The following is an 18,500-nucleotide window of genomic DNA, read 5'->3' on the forward strand; positions in this document are numbered from 1 at the left end:
TTATTTCAAATGTTTTTCTTTCCTGGATAGATTTGAATTTTCCTTTCAGAACCAAAACATTGAGGTCTTCCATATTGTGGCCTGGTTTATGTTCATAAAGAAGATGACCTCTGCACACCTGTAGGACACCATTTCACACAACCAGGTCACAATATGGAAGACCTCAATGTTTTGGTTCTGAAAGGAAAATTCAAATCTATCCAGGAAAGAAAAACATTTGAACTAAGAATGATAATTCTATCTGACACAAAAGGTAATGGCCTTAACTTGGACATGGGATTCCACAACCATTATCCGACAGTTTCATGACTATTAGCTGAAGCTTGACCCCCTCTGTGTGAGTGTTGTATCCCCCCCTCCCCCCTTGCTTTTGATGTATCTTATCTGTAGCCTTTTTTTTTTTTTTTAATCAATCCCTTCTAACATTCTGCTTAAACTTTGTGATTTGTAATAGTACTGCTTGGACTTTGAAGAAGGGGACATACCCCGAAAGATTGTCCTCAAAATTGTATGTTAGTGCAAATAAAAAAAGTATCACGGACAGTACTCAATTGTTTCTGTCGCAAATGCACTAATACGGCTACAATCACCTCAAGCATTCTGTTGTATGAAAATGTTCATATGTTGAGTAACCTCTTCATTTATGGAGATTAGCATGCAAAAAAAAAACAAACCAACGATCATTCATCCGATAATCTCATCATATGTACAAGGCTTCAGAGGAGCACTAACCATTCCAGATTTGTGAAAAGTGCAAAACATTCTCACCAAACCTGAAGGGGATCTCTAGTGCTTTTATTCTGTATGTCTAGGCATAGTAACAATAGCATATGCATTATATCTCTGCAATACATGCAGTACTTTGCAGTGTTTTTAAAGCCATAACACTGCAAAGTACAGAAATATACGTGGTATAAAAGTGCAGTGCTAAACAAATGATATAATATCAAGTGAAACAGTCAAGTGCACCATATAAAGTGAAATAAATATAGTCCAGAAAATATATAAAAAATGTATTAATGTCCGTGGGACTATAAGGCACAGCAATCATGGTGAAGGATAAAACTGTGGTAATGATCCAGTGAGGGAATACACCACCTCTGCCAGATGTAAACTCACCAGAAAGCTACTGGTAAATAGCATGTATGCACATCACATCAGTGGACCAGAAAGCAGCCAGAAGATTCTAACTGCTCCACCAAAGGCAAAATTAAGGTGGACCCTTCTCTCCGCTCTGGCTCTGTCCTCCTCCTCCGTCCCTTCTGCTTGCTTTCTGGTCCCCTGATGTGATGTGCATACATGCTATTTACCAGTAGCTTTCTGGTGAGTTTACATCTGGCAGAGGTGGTGGATTCCCTCACTGGATCAATATCAGTTTTATCCTTCACCGTGATTGCTGTGCCTTGTAGTAACCACGGACACAAATACATTTTTTATATATTTTTCTGGACTATATTTCACTTTATATGGTGCACTTGACTGTTTCACTTGTTATTATATCATTTGTTTAGCGCTACACTTTCATACCCACGCAGGCACAGGGAGAACATGCAAACTCCAGGCAGGTGGTGCCGTGGTTGGGATTTGAACCGGCGACCCTAGTACTGCCAGGCAGAAGTGCTAACCACTTAGCCACTGTGCTGCCATGGTGAACATTCCTTGAAGAAATCAAGTGTTTTTGAAGTGCATAGGTGATTTAAGGGGTAGCAAGATGTCCACGATTAATTAACTTCAAAACCACTCTCTAAATAAACAAACTATATAAACATAATTCCCCACAGCACCATCAAACACCTTTACCCCAAAAGATGTACAAAAATTAATAAACAGAAGATGCTATACAATAAGTCCTCAATAAAAATATGTGCAGTCCAAACCCTATAAGTCTAAAAAAAAATTTTAAATCAAGTTCTTCTCAAATGATATCGTGTTCAAAAATCCTTCAGAAAATTCCTTCGATAATATTCCTCAAAAAAGAAAATATTTTGAGATGTTCACTATGACACAAGTGGGAAACCAAAAACACAAAGGATGTAGTGAGCAGAGAATCTGTTTGGAGGAAAAGACCAAAGTCTAGCCTGAGAAGTGGATTCTCCACTACGACAATGCTCCTGCATACGATGTGTTAAGTGTTCGCGAGTTTCTAACCCAGAAATCCATTCCCAAAACTTGACCAACCACCTTATTCCCATAACTTAGCACTCTGCAGCTTTTGGTTGTTTCCAAAATTAAAAAAAACAACTTAAAAAGGACACAGATCTGAGAACATTCCAGACACCCAGCGGGCTACAACAAAGATACTGTGCAGTGTTCCAGGAAAAAATGAAAACCTAGGAATGTTTCCGGCAGTGGCACAGTCTAGAAAAGTGTGTTGCTTCACAAGGGGACTACTTTGAAGGTGACAGCCGCTAGTCTGGGAATTCAATTGTTACACCACGTGTACATCGATTTGATTTCTTTCCCAGTAAAACAATACTACTGCCTTGACTCCCAAGAGCCTGTCCACACATTGTTTGTAGGGAAAGGGCCCTTGGGAGATGTGTAATGGGAGCTGTCTACACTCCTGGAGATGATGTCATGGAGTAATAAAAGCTGTTTATTGCTACATGAAAAGGAGAAAACAAAATCAATTCTGGGACATGATCTAGAGGGGAGGTTTGGGGTTAACTAGGCCAGTGGTCGGCAAGCCGCGGCTCTTTACACTCTTTAATGCGGCTCTTCAGTGTGCCGGGTGCCCGCTCCCCTCCCTCCTCTCGGGCGGCCGCCCCAAAAGTCAGGACTCTGCAGCTAGCCCAGCAATGGGCAAACTACGGCCCGGCGGACCTTTTAATCCGGCCCGCGGAGCGTGGCAAACATTGGCTGTCAGGATGTAGGCAGGGCAGCGTGACGAACTCCTCTCCTCTCACAGTCCGCCCTGAAGACCGGAACGGCGCGGGAACACGGCGAGAGGAACGCGCGGAGCAAAGGTAAGTGAATTGACACAATATGGGGAATGAATTACTATAGGGGGGATGAATTACTATATGGGGGATGAATTACTATATAAGGGATGAATTACTATATGGGGGATGTATTACTATATGGGGGATGAATTACTATATGGGGGATGTATTACTATGGGGGATGAATTACTATATGAGGGATGAATTACTATATGGGGGATGAATTACTATATGGGGGATGAATTACTATATGGGGGATGAATTACTATATGGGGGATGAATTACTATATGGGGGATGTATTACTATGGGGGATGAATTACTATATGAGGGATGAATTACTATATGGGGGATAAATTACTATATGGGGGATGAATTACTATATGGGGGATGAATTTTCAGTTTTAAAAATGTGGCTCTCAAAATAAATTTCAATCGTGGTTTTGGCGAGATTTGGCTCAGTTGAAAAAAAAAGGTTGCCCACCACTGAACTAGGCAATGCCTGAAAATACACTTTAGGATCCCCAAAGAACACCAAGTCACTTTGTGTTCATGAGGCCCTTTTCATGCGATCTTGCTGCAGCACCGCATGTTACACAAGTTGATGTGTTCCAGTGACAGTAATTTTGAATGTCAACACACATCTTCTTTGGTGCGTTAGCAGCCTATTCAATTGAATGGGCTGCCATAACACAAAGCACATTCATGTGTGACATAACCTGTGTATGCGAACACAGCACAAAAATTGTGAATCCAGCCTGACGGTTCCCATTTATCCAAGTCGTGGTATTGCTACTAGCAGCTGGTCACATTTCACTAGGTCTGTTCCGTGATGGTCAAGAAGATACTTTGCTACTCATCTAAGTGCTGAAAGTCTTCAACATTACCAAACAAGTAACAGTACAGAAGACAGAATTATCACTACTAACTGCAATTTCTGACTCACCTTGTTGGCCCAAAGTTAAATGCAAGGAACAGAAGTACAACCATCACACATACTACTTTCCGGTTCCCGGAGGAGCTGCGCAGCGAGGTGTTCTGCAGGCAAAGTACAACATAAGATTTGTAAAAGGGACCGATTTATAATGGTAAGTGAAATATCTACTCTTCATTATTCATACTTTGCTCCAATTAACTGCTTTATTGGCAGCTTGGAGAGCTGCAATGTCAAAGTGAGAAAAAAAAATGCCAGTGAAGTGAGATCAACATATTAGAAGTAAAACAGGCGCTGTGGAGCACTACATCTTCAAGAGATACAGTGAGGTCATTCACACTGGGATTCAGCACTTTGCTTTTTCTCCCAGAGTTCTGTCTATAGATTAGAAAGGTGGTTGGCTGCTAAGACACTGCTGGGATGGGGAGCAAAGCAACTAAGTCACTGTTGGGGAGTCCCTACTGTTGTCGAGTCCCTACTGGGGAGAGGGGAGCAGAGCTGCCGAGCCCCTACTGGGGAGAGGGGAGCAGAGCTGCCGAGCCCCTACTGGGGAGAGGGGAGCAGAGCTGCCGAGCCCCTACTGGGGAGAGGGGAGCAGAGCTGCCGAGCCCCTGCTCGGAGAGGGGAGCAGAGCTGCCGAGCCCTGCTCGGAGAGGGGAGCAGAGCTGCCGAGCCCTGCTCGGAGAGGGGAGCAGAGCTGCCGAGCCCTGCTCGGAGAGGGGAGCAGAGCTGCCGAGCCCTGCTCGGAGAGGGGAGCAGAGCTGCCGAGCCCTGCTCGGAGAGGGGAGCAGAGCTGCCGAGCCCTGCTCGGAGAGGGGAGCAGAGCTGCCGAGCCCTGCTCGGAGAGGGGAGCAGAGCTGCCGAGCCCTGCTCGGAGAGGGGAGCAGAGCTGCCGAGCCCTGCTCGGAGAGGGGAGCAGAGTTGTAAAAAGGTAGTTTTTTTTAAAAAATAACAAACATGTCATACTTACCTGCTCTGTGCAAAGGTTTTGCACAGAGTAGACCTGATCCTTCTCTTCTCGGGTCCCCCGGCAGCACTCCTGGCTCCTCCCCCCTGCGGAATGCCCTCACAGGAAGCCGCTGGCTATGTGTGCGCTCCCTCCTGAGCCCTGCTGTATCCATAGCCCTGCCCCATGCTCCCTCTACCGGCTGAGATTGACAGCAGCAGGAGCCAATGTTGTCTCTGAGCCAATGAGGAGGGAGAGAGTCAGGAGAGCCTCTGCTCTCATGCACAGCGCTGGATTGAAATTGGGCTCAGGCAAGTAATGGGGGGGTTGGTGCTGCACATTGAAGGTAAAAAACCTACAGCCTTTAAAAGCATTATCTCATTGTAATAGACTCTGTAGTAGTGACTGGAGGTTTGAACCATGTGGCCTATGATGCCTTGGCAGGGAGACAGGGTTGCTTTCTGAGTCATAGCAAGATCCAACAATATTGTGATTTGTGAGCAGAAAGAACTTTTCAAAATACCTCTCTCATTAGATGCTGCACTGTCTCCCGCAGTTCTCTGTTCTCCCTTCGAGCATTCTCCAGCTGTCTCTCGGTCTCTTGCAGTCTGGCCTCCAACCCCTGCACATACTCCTTCTTCTTCCTCCGAGACTGGCACGCTGACTCTCTGTTCTTGATCATACGCTGTTGTCTCTTTAGGAGTTTAGGCTGGAGTGAAGAATGGAGTTACACTTATATTACTGTCAAAACTCATCATAAACCTGCACCAGTAGCGGCCCACATACAGTGGAGAAGCCATTAGATGGTTAAAAAAAAAGAAAAAGTATTCTGGGTGCAGTCTGTCCATTCCCTAGACACTAATGGCATATGACCAGAACCTCAAGTCATCTGTTCCAAAAGAAAGGCTGCGAATAACAGTTCTGATAGGGAGTGACAAAGTGATCAGAAATCCAAACTTTTAGTGTCACCAGTACTGCAACATATGGAATACTTTTAATGGGGACACTTGTTCTGATGGCAATCCTCAATTTAGAGAGGTTTTCACTAATTTCTTCCCCCTTCTCCAGGACAGGTCATGAAGCAAAATATTCACAATGGGACACAGATCGCAAAAAAGGAGCCAACATGGGTTCTCTTCTCTATACCAAACTAAGAAAAAAATAAGATAAAGAGATCTTATATCTATCTATCAAAGATATCTACAGTCAGGTCCATAAATATTGGGACATCGACACAATTCTAACATTTTTGGCTCTATACACCACAATGGATTTGAAATGAAACGAACAAGATGTGCTTTAACTGAAGACGGTCAGCTTTAATTTGAGGGCATTTACATCCAAATCAGGTGAACGGTGTAGGAATTACAACAGTTTGCATATGTGCCTCCCACTTGTTAAGGGACCAAAAGTAATGGGACAGAATAATAATCATAAATCAAAATTTCACTTTTTAATACTTGGTTGCAAATCCTTTGCAGTCAATTATAGCCTGAAGTCTGGAACGCATAGACATCACCAGACGCTGGGTTTCATCCCTGGTGATGCTCTGCCAGGCCTCTACTGCAACTGTCTTCAATTCCTGCTTATTCTTGGGACATTTTCCCTTCAGTTTTGTCTTCAGCAAGTGAAATGCATGCTCAATCGGATTCAGGTCAGGTGATTGACTTGGCCATTGCATAACATTCCACTTCTTTCCCTTAAAAAACTCTTTGGTTGCTTTTGCAGTATGCTTTGGGTCATTGTCCATCTGCACTGTGAAGCGGCGTCCAATGAGTTCTGAAGCATTTGGCTGAATATGAGCAGATAATATTCCCGAAACACTTCAGAATTCATCCGGCTGCTTTTGTCAGCAGTCACATCATCAGTAAATACAAGAGAACCAGTTCCATTGGCAGCCATACATGCCCACGCCATGACACTACCACCACCATGCTTCACTGATGAGGTGGTATGCTTAGGATCATGAGCAGTTCCTTTCCTTCTCCATACTCTTCTCTTCCCATCACTCTGGTACAAGTTGAAGAATTGTGTCGATGTCCCAATATTTATGGACCTGACTGTATGAACCTGAACAATGAATGTCTTGTTTTCTTTTTCTGTTATTTTCACCTGGTGACTGGTGATCCTGCACATACCAAGTTTAATGTCCCGTCACGTCCACACTCATTTATCCACTGTATCTATAGAGGGAACTATGGTTATCACTAGGGATGCACTGATACCCTTTTTTGATTCAGGAGTACAAGTACCGATACTTTTGGTCGAGTACTTGCCGATACCAAGTACCGATACTTTGCAGGGCGATTTGTGTCAATACAAAATGTGGCGCTGCTGACCAATCAAAAGCCATCTAGCCCATACTGTCATCCTTGCACTGAGAGGAGAGAAAGCTGCAGAGATTTTAAATCCCCAGCTTTTCCTTCGGTGACAGTATGGGATCGGTGCAAGGAGGTTTCCCACCTGGGTTCACACAGGAGCAGTGTGGAAACCGCATGCGATTTGCACAGAAATTGCATTCCTGTTCAAATTGGATCCTATTTTTTGCGGTGCAATTTGCGTCCGTACATTTCGTATGGACCCAAATAGCACTGCAAAGCATCTGTTTTATGTATCGGGAACATTTTCACGAATACTTGTACTTGGTGCATCCCTAGTTATAACCCAGGCAGGACAGCAAACATGTTTTTCTCTCTCCATCTCAGTTACAAAGGGGGTGGAGGGATTAATAGCTTCCAGAAGATAAAATAAGCGCTCAGGACATTGCCTGATTCTGGCCAGATGGCCAGGTACTTTCTGCAATTGCTGAAAATGGTCTAAGCCTGAAAAAGCAAACTAATGCAGCCACCAAATCTAAGCACCTTTAAGCTGCAGAATATTCAAAATTAGCTCCTGGGTTTTAGGAACATGATGCCATGCAGGAAAAAAGTGGAGAAGATGGCTTTGGAAATCAAATACCCTGCTCGGTGTGAAATTTACTTTCATCATCTCCCCTCTCTAATACTTACGTCCACCTCAGTGGGGCTGCTTTTGCCAGTGCTCGGGGCAGGCACAATGGTTTTGGCTTCAGATTTAATGGGTGATGTTGTAGTCGCTCCATTGTGTACGGTCAGGAGCTGAGGCACCAACACAGGTGGGGAGGATGCTGAGGGAACAAGAGACACAATGTCAACTTATATATACATAACAGATGACAACATTGGTCAATTAATTAGGTGGATCCCTTTGAGAACGTGTGTGTGCACGAAACGCGTTAGTTAGGAGCCTACATGCTGACATTACGCCGATGCGTCCACGTGATGCTCCGGCGGCCATCTTTGCAAGTGTTTTTTATCCATTGATGATTTTATGCTCCACGTGGTTGCTATTTTTTTTTTTAATAAAACATACTACACTATATGATACTGTCTCCAGGCTCGGTTTATGAGCTTGCCCTCTAGGAGGAATCTCTTTCCTTGGTTCACGTGGGCTGGAGATGGAGACTTGGCTACTCTACTTTTGATTGTTCATTTGGTGTATCACTGGCTTCTGGAAAGATCCCACCTTCAACCGGGTCACCAGCAGGAGGAACAAGCAGGAACACCCCTTAGTGTCATTCCGTTCTGGGCCTGCTTGCTACTTACTTCTGGTGAGTGCATTATGGAGGAGGTGCAGTGCAGAAGTCACAGAGGTCACTACATTTTGTTGATTTGATCACATCACTATTTTTGGGACTATTATGATATTTAGAGGACTTATATATTTTCATTTATTATATCGTCCATTTTGTTTCTTCATTGGAGTATTCACTATTGTCGATTTCTTTTTTTATGATGTTTCCCTTCTCTTTTACTATCACATTGGTCATCATTGACTAGAACACACATTTTTATTAGTGCTGCACATTGATAATATAGTGTTTTGTTTTGGTGGAGACAGAGGGTTTGCCACATTGTGCTAGCTGCTTTACTTTATCCTTTTTTGTCTTGCGCTCACCATTTATTCTTTGATTGGTCAATGAATTGGTTGGGATTAAAAGGAGACTCCCTGCCATTACATTCACTAATTGGAATGAAGATTGGGAAAGCATGTTAATCATTCCCTTCCTTCCAGTTTGCAATGCTGCACTCCAGACCAGCCAATTGAAAGGACTGAGAGCTCGGATGGAGTTATTAGCCCCGTGTAAGCTCCAACCAGATTAACAGGCAATGAAGGTAACTATAAGCAGCACAATTAAGTTAACACTGCTTTGCATGGATACAGGTTATCTTTATAGGGGTCATACACAGACAGACTTTAAAAAGTGTAACCCTATTTTCTCTTTTCTCTCTTTCTTCTCTCTGTCTCCTTTTGTTTCTTTTTTCCTACAGTATGTAAAGTGACCGTAGAGTTCCTTGGGACGTTTTATGGCTCAGGGTCCACTCATGTTCTCTAGACTACTACACAGTGGTTTCTCCCCTACCCTTTCCCCTCTTCCCCAGTCATCCTTCCCTTTTTGCTCCTTCCCCACTGCATGACTATCTACATAAATTTATATACTGATGGACATGTTGTTCTTTTTTTGTCATTATTATTAAGTCCCTATCTTATCTGTCCCCTTGTGGGCTAGATTAGTGTTTTGCTTACTTACTGTAGATTATTATCGTTCTCAATATTTATAAAAGATTTATATCTGAGCCTATAGCACTTGCCTGATTGTTTCTCTTTGACTAGACACCTGACTTCCTGTTCCATTGTTCTTTTTTGTGTGCAAAGCTGTTGGTTTGACTGTTCGATTTGTACTTCTGCAATCTTTTAATAAAAACACTGGAATATAAAAATGTAACCCTATATCATGTGTATCCACTTTAAAGTGGAATTCCAGCTTAAACCTAAGTAGCCTTAAAAACATCCCCTCCCCCCTCCTAACCTGTGTAAAAAAGATGTGTACACTTACTTGCTTTCAGCCCACTCCAGTCCATTCACATTATCCCGTCTCAGCCAACAGCAGCTGTAAGGGAGTGGAGAGCATTCTCGCCAATGGCTGGTAAAGCCTTGAGAATGGATGTTAACCATAGGCTCCCAAGGCCCATCCATTGCTGGCGCACACTACACTCCCCAGCAGCCTGCTCCAGTCCATTCAAATTATCTGTTGTCAGCGAGCGCTGACTGTATGGTAGAGGATAGAATGTTCAACAATGGCTGGTAAAGCCTTGAGAATGGACGTTACCCATAGGCTCCCAAGGCCCATCCATTGTTAGCGCACACTACACTCCCCAGCAGCCTGTTCCAGTCTAATCAAATTATCTGTTGTCAGCGAGCGCTGACTGTATGGTAGAGGAGAGAATGTTCAACAATGGCTGGTAAAGCCTGGCGTGGGCTCCCCGAGCCCATCCGTTGTTGGCGCTCCCTCATCTCCCTAGCAGTGTGCTCCAGTCCTTTCACATCATGCCATGTCAGCCAGTGCCGGCTGTAGGGTAGAGGGGAAAATGCTCAACAGCTGGTAAAACCTGGAGTGGTGACGTTACCCATAGGCTCCCTGGACCCATCCATATTTGGCGCTCCCTCCTCTCCCTTGCTGACACAGGGGGCCAAATCATGTGACCAGTCCAGAGCAAGCTGAAAATAGGTAAGTACACACATCTTTTTTTGCACAGGTTAGTTAGCATAGGTGTTAGGAGGTGGAAGGAGACAGTGAAAACCAATCCATTTTAAGTTGGAATTCTACTTTAAGAAGTCATAAGATACATAGCCTTCATGTCTTTTGCATGTCACCGGTGTCTTGACAATGAACTGGCCAGAGAATGGCCCACCCAGAAAACATGAAGAATATCTTTTAAACAATGCACTAACTCGTGATCAATTGCTGAAGGCACGTGGAGCACAGAGTGGCCAAACGATTCTAATCAGCTATTAAATTAATAAGCTATGTAATAAACAGGAACATCTGTGTATAAACAGCAGATTCCAGGCCAAGCCAGACTATTCCCTCAGCTTAAAAACATGGCAAGCAACTACAGAGACTGTGCCTGCGGAGCTGACAATCCTCCGTGGAGTGAAAAGGCTGCACAGGGCGAGACGTTTGTAAAAATGAGAGAAAGCTGACGCTATTTATAGCTAAAAGAATAATAGGAAAAATAATTCAGTAAAGAACACGGTGCAACACTTGGGGAGATCGGATATGTTTTTTTCCATATATGCTGCAGAATTTGGGATAAACCAAGACACAACAGAGGCAGCCAATGGCCAGGATGATATGAAAACTGCAAGGATAAACTAAGTAAAAGGATGGATGCCATCCATATTAGGTGTACCACATCCCTTATATTCCACACAACCAAAAAGCTATGGGTATCCTGTGGGATTGAGGTGCATTATCCAGGTCCCTCACCACTGCCGGTTTGGGGACCGCTAATCCAGCGCCTCGATGGCACCCAAGACCACTGTCCCCCTGTGATGAAATCATCCAGAATGGACCCCACCAGCAGCCATCTAATAAGAAGTGTCCACGTCATGTAGGCAGTATTGTGGACACTCAGCGAAGAACCCTTACAGGAAGGAAGCAGAAGAGAAGGATTGGTCCAGAAGTATCAAGAACACAGGTTCAGGTATTCAGTAAAAAGGGCATTTAGCCCATTTTTTTTTTTTTTTTTTAAACAAAGTATTTCATCAAAGATGAAAGGGAGATATTTTTATACTGAGGAAGAGCTCTAAAAATCCCACACGGTACCCTCTATTTTTTTGGCTTGGGGGGTGGGTGATTTTTCAACAAAATAAAAACATGGAGACATGGATGGATGGGTGAGCTCGCTTTGAGTATTAAAAAATTAATTAAATAGAAGTTTAAAGAATTAAGAATTGAATACTCCTGAGCTACTATGGTGATATAAACAAAAGCTGACTACTAAAGATAATATTAATAAAAAATTAATTAATAAAGTGGTGCATCAACACTAGTACACATACTCATAAAACTGTGTAAAAAAACTAAAAAAAATATAAATAATTGTGTTGCGCTCCACCCGTGGAAGTTTAAGTTTGTGGTGCTCAGATACAGTTTAGTTCCAGGAACAATTAGGAAATGATATGGTATATTTAATGCACATTTTGACTTTGATCTAACACAGGTTTGCCTCAGGCAAACAAACAGACCAGTGGAAAAGTGAATGGAAGATAACACTTTGATGGTGGGATCCACAATTAAAATGAAGCTGTTGCTTGGGACAAGCTCAGGTTTGCTTTAAGAACAATGATGAAGATGAGCAGCAGATATCCTCATGGGTAGCCAGGAGCCGCCTATCAGTGAAGTAAGCGTCTTGGTAGCAACACATAATAATGTCCTGCCAACAATGAAATCATTGTATGGAAAGCACATTCATACATAGGGGCTTGTTTGTTAGTAGCAGGAATGTCCGGCAGGGGAGCAGAGGCCTTGCCTGATTCACAGAGCTCTCTAATACATCTCTACAGGACGTACAGGCTACCCAGGAGCAGCACAGGGACTGCAGACAGCAGCCATAAACAACAAGTCAGTGATTGCTGGGAAGCACCCAGGACTCCTGGCCGGCCTACACCCTTCCTGTTCTAGCAATAAGGGGCCAGGAAACCAAACACATAAGATACGTCATACAAATATGTTAACTATATCTATATACTGCAATTATTTTAGCAATCTTTTGCAGTGTCATGCATCTCCCTGATTTGAAGATATAATACAAGCAGTGGAATTGCAGTTGCTGAGGCTTTTCAAATTAGGTGCCAAAAGAAATGTCTAGTATTTTCAGTCCAACTGTTTTTAAATCGGATCGGAAGTTTGAAACTCAACTGAACCCTCCACCTCTTTTTTTCTCTTTACAGTCCTCCACTACTCTAGGTCACGATTTTTAAGATTTTCACAGCAAAAATATTCAAAATAACTCATTTTTGAGGATATGTGCATCATGCCCTGATACTGCAGTGCTTTGTGCTGGCATAGCTAAGTAATGGCCACACCTCTCATCACACAGACTTGCAGTGCTGAGGGAGACAAGAGGTGCCTGACCAACTGGACAGCAGAGTCAAACTTTGATGCTTGTGTGTATGTATATCCACTATATTGCCAAAAGTATTGGTCGGCTGGCCTTTACACGCACATGAACTTTAATGGCATCCCAGTCTTAGTCCGTAGGGCTCAATATTGAGTTGGCCCGCCCTTTGCAGCTATAACAGCTTCAACTCTTCTGGGAAGGCCGTCCACAAGGTTTAGGAGGGTGTCTATGGGAAGGTTTGACCATTCTTCCAGAAGCACATTTGTGAGGTCAGGCACTGATGTCGGACGAGAAGGCCTGGCTCACAGTCTCCGCTCTAATTCATCCGAAAGGTGTTCTATGGGGTTGAGGTCAGGACTCTGTGCAGGCCAGTCAAGTTTCTCCACCTCAAACTCTCTCATCCATGTCTTTATGGACCTTGCTTTGTGCACTAGTGTGCAGTCATGTTGGAACAGGAAGGGGCCATCCCCAAACTATTCCCACAAAGTTGGGAACATGAAATTGTCCAAAGTGTCTTGGTATGCTGACGTCTTAAGAGTTCCCTTCACTGGAACAAACCCAGATGGAACTTTAGTTTAAATCAGCTCAATACATTCCAGGTGCATCAAAACAGCTGGGCAAAGATCAAGGACTGGTTCACACCATGCCCAGAGCTGGATTGCACAAATACAAGCTGTGAGTTCCTATGCAATTCACATTCGGCTCTATGCAGTGTGATTTCAAGCCCATTCCTTCAATGGGCTCAAATTGCACTGCACCAAACCAAAAAGTAGTGCATGCACTACTTTTAAAAAACGCACTGTAACTGGATTGCATGGTACAAAAAGCACCATGCGATCCAGTGCGGGCAGGTTTGTGCAAACACACTGCGTTTGGGGTGTCAACACTTTATTTGGAATAATAGGAAAGTCGAAGCGTCTGATATCCAAAAGAATGCAAGTTTGGTTAAGCGGCATTTATTGAGAATAACGACAAGTCAAGCCAAAGCGTTTTGGGAGAAAGGACTTTTTTCAGGGCTGTTGCTGCACGCTATTAAATAGTAAAGATCGGTGGATACTGATGGAGAGCCGCCTTGGTTCTGCTTTTTGCCGTTACCGTCTCCCAACCCTCTCTCTTCTCATCTTTCACTACCTCTACAACTGGTTTTTCTCTTTTCTTCCCCCTTTTTTTCCCCTCTTCTTTCTTAGCTCAGATTTATATAAGTGGTTGTTCGGAGTTTTCTCATTTGGTTTCATACATCTCACCTGGGGATGCCCCCTGGAAATTACGCTTTTTCGTAACTTTGTGTTGTCGATCCTTCCATTTTGCTGTTGTATGGAAATATTTTCACTTATCCCCATGGCTCATCACTACATCTGTGCTATTTTTTATGTTCATTTACTTATATATATTATTATTATTTCTCATGTTTTGTTCTATTCAATTTTGATGCAAAAATAATAAAAGACAAATTTGCCTTTCAATGGTAAAGATTCCCACACCGGTCATATATTTGCCAGGTTTCAGAGGAAAAACTGACAGAGTGATAGTTGTGATTCCAGGGGCAGCACACACAAGTTAACATTTTATTGAAACCAGCTGGAGATCGCAAAAGAAGTGCCGCTAGCATGCAGGTTGAATTGCACAGGAACACACAGCACTTTCCTGTGCGATTTTAGCGCAGGTAGGGTGTGGATGGGCACTTACAGTTTGTTTTCTTTCTAAATTATCTACAGCCTCAATAGTAATAGCCTGTCCCCCCACTATCATGCTGCAGAGTAGAACCCCTGTACTCTATGTAAAAGCTGTGGTCTCTCTGCAGAGGTCTGACATGCCCCTTACTGATTCAAACCTGTACCCTGCAATCAGCAAAGCTCACGCACCCTGCTGATTAAAGATCACTAGTTCTGACTCAGCAGGAGGGGTGTCAGACCTCTGCAGAGAGACCACTGCTTTCAAACAGAGTACAAGAGTCCCACTTATCAATATGCAGGCAGGGGACAGACTTTCCTTCTCTGGATGTGGCTGCTTTTTAAAGAAAACCAGCTGTAAGACTTTGCACACTTTTTTTTTGCTATTCTTGGAATATTCTTTGCCAAGTTAAACTGAATTGGGTTTTAAGCAATAACAAGGATGACAGACAGAGCCTGCACGTCTTACAAAAGATGACATTGACAGCTATCATACATTATTTTTTTAATAAAATTATATATTGGTGCTGTAAACTGCAGAAAAACTGAAAAATGAATTATTGTAGATAATAAACATCATTCTCATCACCGCACCATACATATATCTAAAGAGCAACAGTGACACCTGCTGGCCATTGGGAAAATGAGACACCACAGACATGAAATACCCAAAAGACTGCACATATAGTCTATATACCCAGGAAATAAACATTCCATGCAACATTCCTGCTCTTAAAGGATAAGTTCTCCTTTTGGACAAATAATAAAATGCACATTTTTTGCAGGTAAAAAAAAAAATGTGCATTTATTATTTTTGTTCAAAGGAGCCTGTAAAGCATTGCGCCAGCGATCAGTAGATCACTGATGCCATGCAGGTCTCCTGCAGACTGTCAGAATAAGTGCTTGCTGTACGGAATGTACGAGCAAGCAGATATTCTGACAGGAAGCTTGAATGAACTACCACGGGGCTCCACAGCGCCATGGTGGTTCACTGAAAACTACAAGCCCACAGCTGCTAAGGCTGCCAGGACTTGTAGGCACTCATTCACAGAACGTGGCCGTGTGGTTGGATGTGTTGGACATTCTGAGATGGTATTCTGCATACCTTGGTTGCAACGAGTGGCTGAGTTACTGTTGCCTTTCTATCATCTTGAACCAGTCTGCCCATTCTCCTCTGACATCAACAAGGCATTTTCATCCACACAACTGACGCTCGCTGGATATTTTCTCTTTTTCGGACAACACTCTGTAAACCCTAGAGATGGTTGTGTGGGAAAATCCCAGTACATTAGAGGTTTTTGAAATACTGTCACTTAAATCCCCTTTCTTCTGCATTCTGATGCTCGGTTTGAACTTTAGCAACTTGTCTTCACCACGTCCACATGCTTACATGCATTGAGTTGCTGCCATGTGATTGGCTGATTAGCAATTTGAGTTGCCAAGCAATTGAACAGGTGTACCTAATAAAGAGGCCGGTGAGGAGAGATACACACACATCATACACACACACCTCAATCTCAGTCTTGTGAAGACTGAGATTGAGCTCTGCAGTCACTTTTGCAGCAGTTGATTTCTTATTCCAGGTCACAGTCCTGCACAATGTCCTTTTATCTCTTTCGGTCAGTTGACCATGTGGACCACGCTTATGCTTATAAGACGGCGTTTTCCCAGAAATTGTATATGCCGTCATAACCTCTGATGCTGTACCTCGCGACACAGCAAATAAATTGACAACTTCAGTCACAGAGGCACCAGCTAAACAGCACCAACAATTTGCCCTCTTAGAAGCTTAGTAAGCTCTGACTTGACTCTGTATTAATAGTAGCGCACGCAATGAATGAAAAAAGTGAGGATTCCCATCGGTTAGCTAGGTGTCTCATCACACAGCTGAAGCAAGAGTGTTACATCACTTCTGCTTTCACCGCGAAACATGTTTTCACTTTCACACCTGCAAATCAGGTAGTGTTTCCATATTTTTGTGCCTTTATATTATATACCCATGAGCTATATTTGATGATGAAGCCTACTCTATATATAGCTCACAGTAACTGGATTAAGCTTTTATTTTGTAGAGCATGTTACACAATCAAAGCAGACATTCTATGGAAAGGTTATCCCTTGACCCCACTATACGTACCTTACCTGCGCTTCCTCAGAACTCCTTGCTCTTTTGCAACACTGTCAGGCAGGTCCAGGTATTGAGGGCATGTGATGGTGCCTAGGCCTAGCAGCCAATTGCTGCGTTCGAGCATAGTCATATGACAAAAGAGTGACATCACTACTCCCCTGGATCACTGACACAACTGACCTCATTGCCAGCTGCAAAAAAAGAGGCTGCAAGCAAGCGACTGTAAGGATTGGGGGGGGGGTGCCCTTTACAGAAACATTGTCACCTTGCCTAGTCTGACACCTGTGACCTTGACAGGTAAACACACAGAATACGTATGGGTTTGTTGTTTTACCTGCCAAAGAATTTGTAAATCTGCCCAGGGAGTCTTGAAATACACACACCTTTCTAGGCAGATCGCAGTACTGCTTATCGGGTTAGCTAAGTATGATATTTCTTTTTAGAAATTACAAGTATTACCAGTCTAGCTGTGGGGTGTGGAAAAATGTGTACAAATCACTACACTGGCTATACAACTACTTTGGCAGGTAAAACAACTGTGTACGTAAGTGCGCCTGGAATTTAGCTTTAATAAATGAGGTGCAACAAGCCAACAATCAAAAAAAAAAAAAAAAGGGAAGAGCGTACCTGTGAGAGGTGGTGAGTGTTTTGCTGGAGGGGAGCTGGTCACCGGGTGCAGGATGATGGCGTGAGGTGCAGAGCTTGGGGAAGGAGCTGGTTTGGTTCCTGGAGCAGGCCTGGGTTGTAATGTCGGTTTCTTAGACAGGAAACTGTTGGATTTAGGGAGACATCCAGCCGTAGCTGAGAGTTGGAGAACAACAGAGTAATATGGTCAAAAGAACATTCATGTAAGCGGCACAAACATCTACTAATCCATATGCGAGAAGTCTCTTCCTCCTGGGTAGTACATACTGTAAGTTGCTAATATGAAAAACTCTAAGGATGCCGCACTCCTGTCAGTTAGAATAGTGAGGGAACGGTGGAACTGCCTCAGCCTTGACTCCTCTCTGGCCATGTCCCCTGACATGTTTCACCCCACCCCCAGGGCTTAATCGTAGAACACGTCAGGTGCCATAGCCAGCGAGGGGCCGAGGCTGTTCCACCATTATCTCACTATTCTGACTGACAGGAGTGCGGCGTCCTTAAACTTCTTTATAATACAGTCATGTAATGTGTGTGTTTGGATGCCGGCACCTGACAGAGCTGAAGATCACCACTGCAGTGTGCGAGTGCTTAGAGTGGCACTACAAGTTTGCGAAGATATTGATGCATCACGAAACCTTCACTTATTCTTCATCCACACACATAGGACTGAATAGACAAATCTTTCATTATGAGGAAACAGAAAGCAATGCCTCACCAAAATGAGCCTCCTCCCCTCTACAGCTCCCCTCCAAAACCCAAAGAATCTATTTATAAATCTCTTTACACATTTACGCAACATTCACTCAAGATTTAAACATTTTTCAATTGGAAAATTGTGAATATGCGTAAAAATTGTGTTAAACTTGCATCAAAACATGAATATATCCCCCAAGTGATACAAAAGGGTTTTTTTTTGCAAGAAACAAGGCTTTTTTGGTGGTAAGGTCTACTTGGAATTATTCATAGCCCAACTCCAACAATATATATATTATTTTCTTTACAGTTTTAATTAACCACTTTATTAATGGGTACTTTCACTCCCTTCCTGCCCAGGCCAATTTTCAGCGCTGTAGCACTTTCAATGACAATTGCGTCATGCAACATCGTATCTATATGAAATCTTTTTTTTTTTTTTTTTTTTTTTTTTTTTAGACATATAGAGCTTTCTTTCAGTATTATTTAATCACCACTTGGGTTTTTATAAAAAAAAAAAAAAAAAAAAACCCACACACCTTAGTTTCGGTTATAAAAT

General features: G+C 43.1%; 1 protein-coding gene across 1 annotated transcript in view; it reads right to left on the reverse strand.

The window, feature by feature from the left end:
* The window catches only part of ATF6B (activating transcription factor 6 beta), a 65,434-nt gene that overhangs the window by 23,777 nt on the left and 23,157 nt on the right, over nucleotides 1-18,500 (reverse strand). The window contains 4 exon segments of the mRNA XM_089693393.1: nucleotides 3,887-3,978; nucleotides 5,344-5,529; nucleotides 7,829-7,965; nucleotides 17,231-17,404. Of these exon segments, the coding sequence (XP_089549519.1) occupies nucleotides 3,887-3,978; nucleotides 5,344-5,529; nucleotides 7,829-7,965; nucleotides 17,231-17,404 (589 nt within the window).

Source organism: Staurois parvus, unplaced genomic scaffold (genome assembly GCF_062004578.1).
Source record: "Staurois parvus isolate SC_StPar_1 unplaced genomic scaffold, SC_StPar_1.0 ptg000631l, whole genome shotgun sequence".
NCBI classification, from domain to species: domain Eukaryota; kingdom Metazoa; phylum Chordata; class Amphibia; order Anura; family Ranidae; genus Staurois; species Staurois parvus.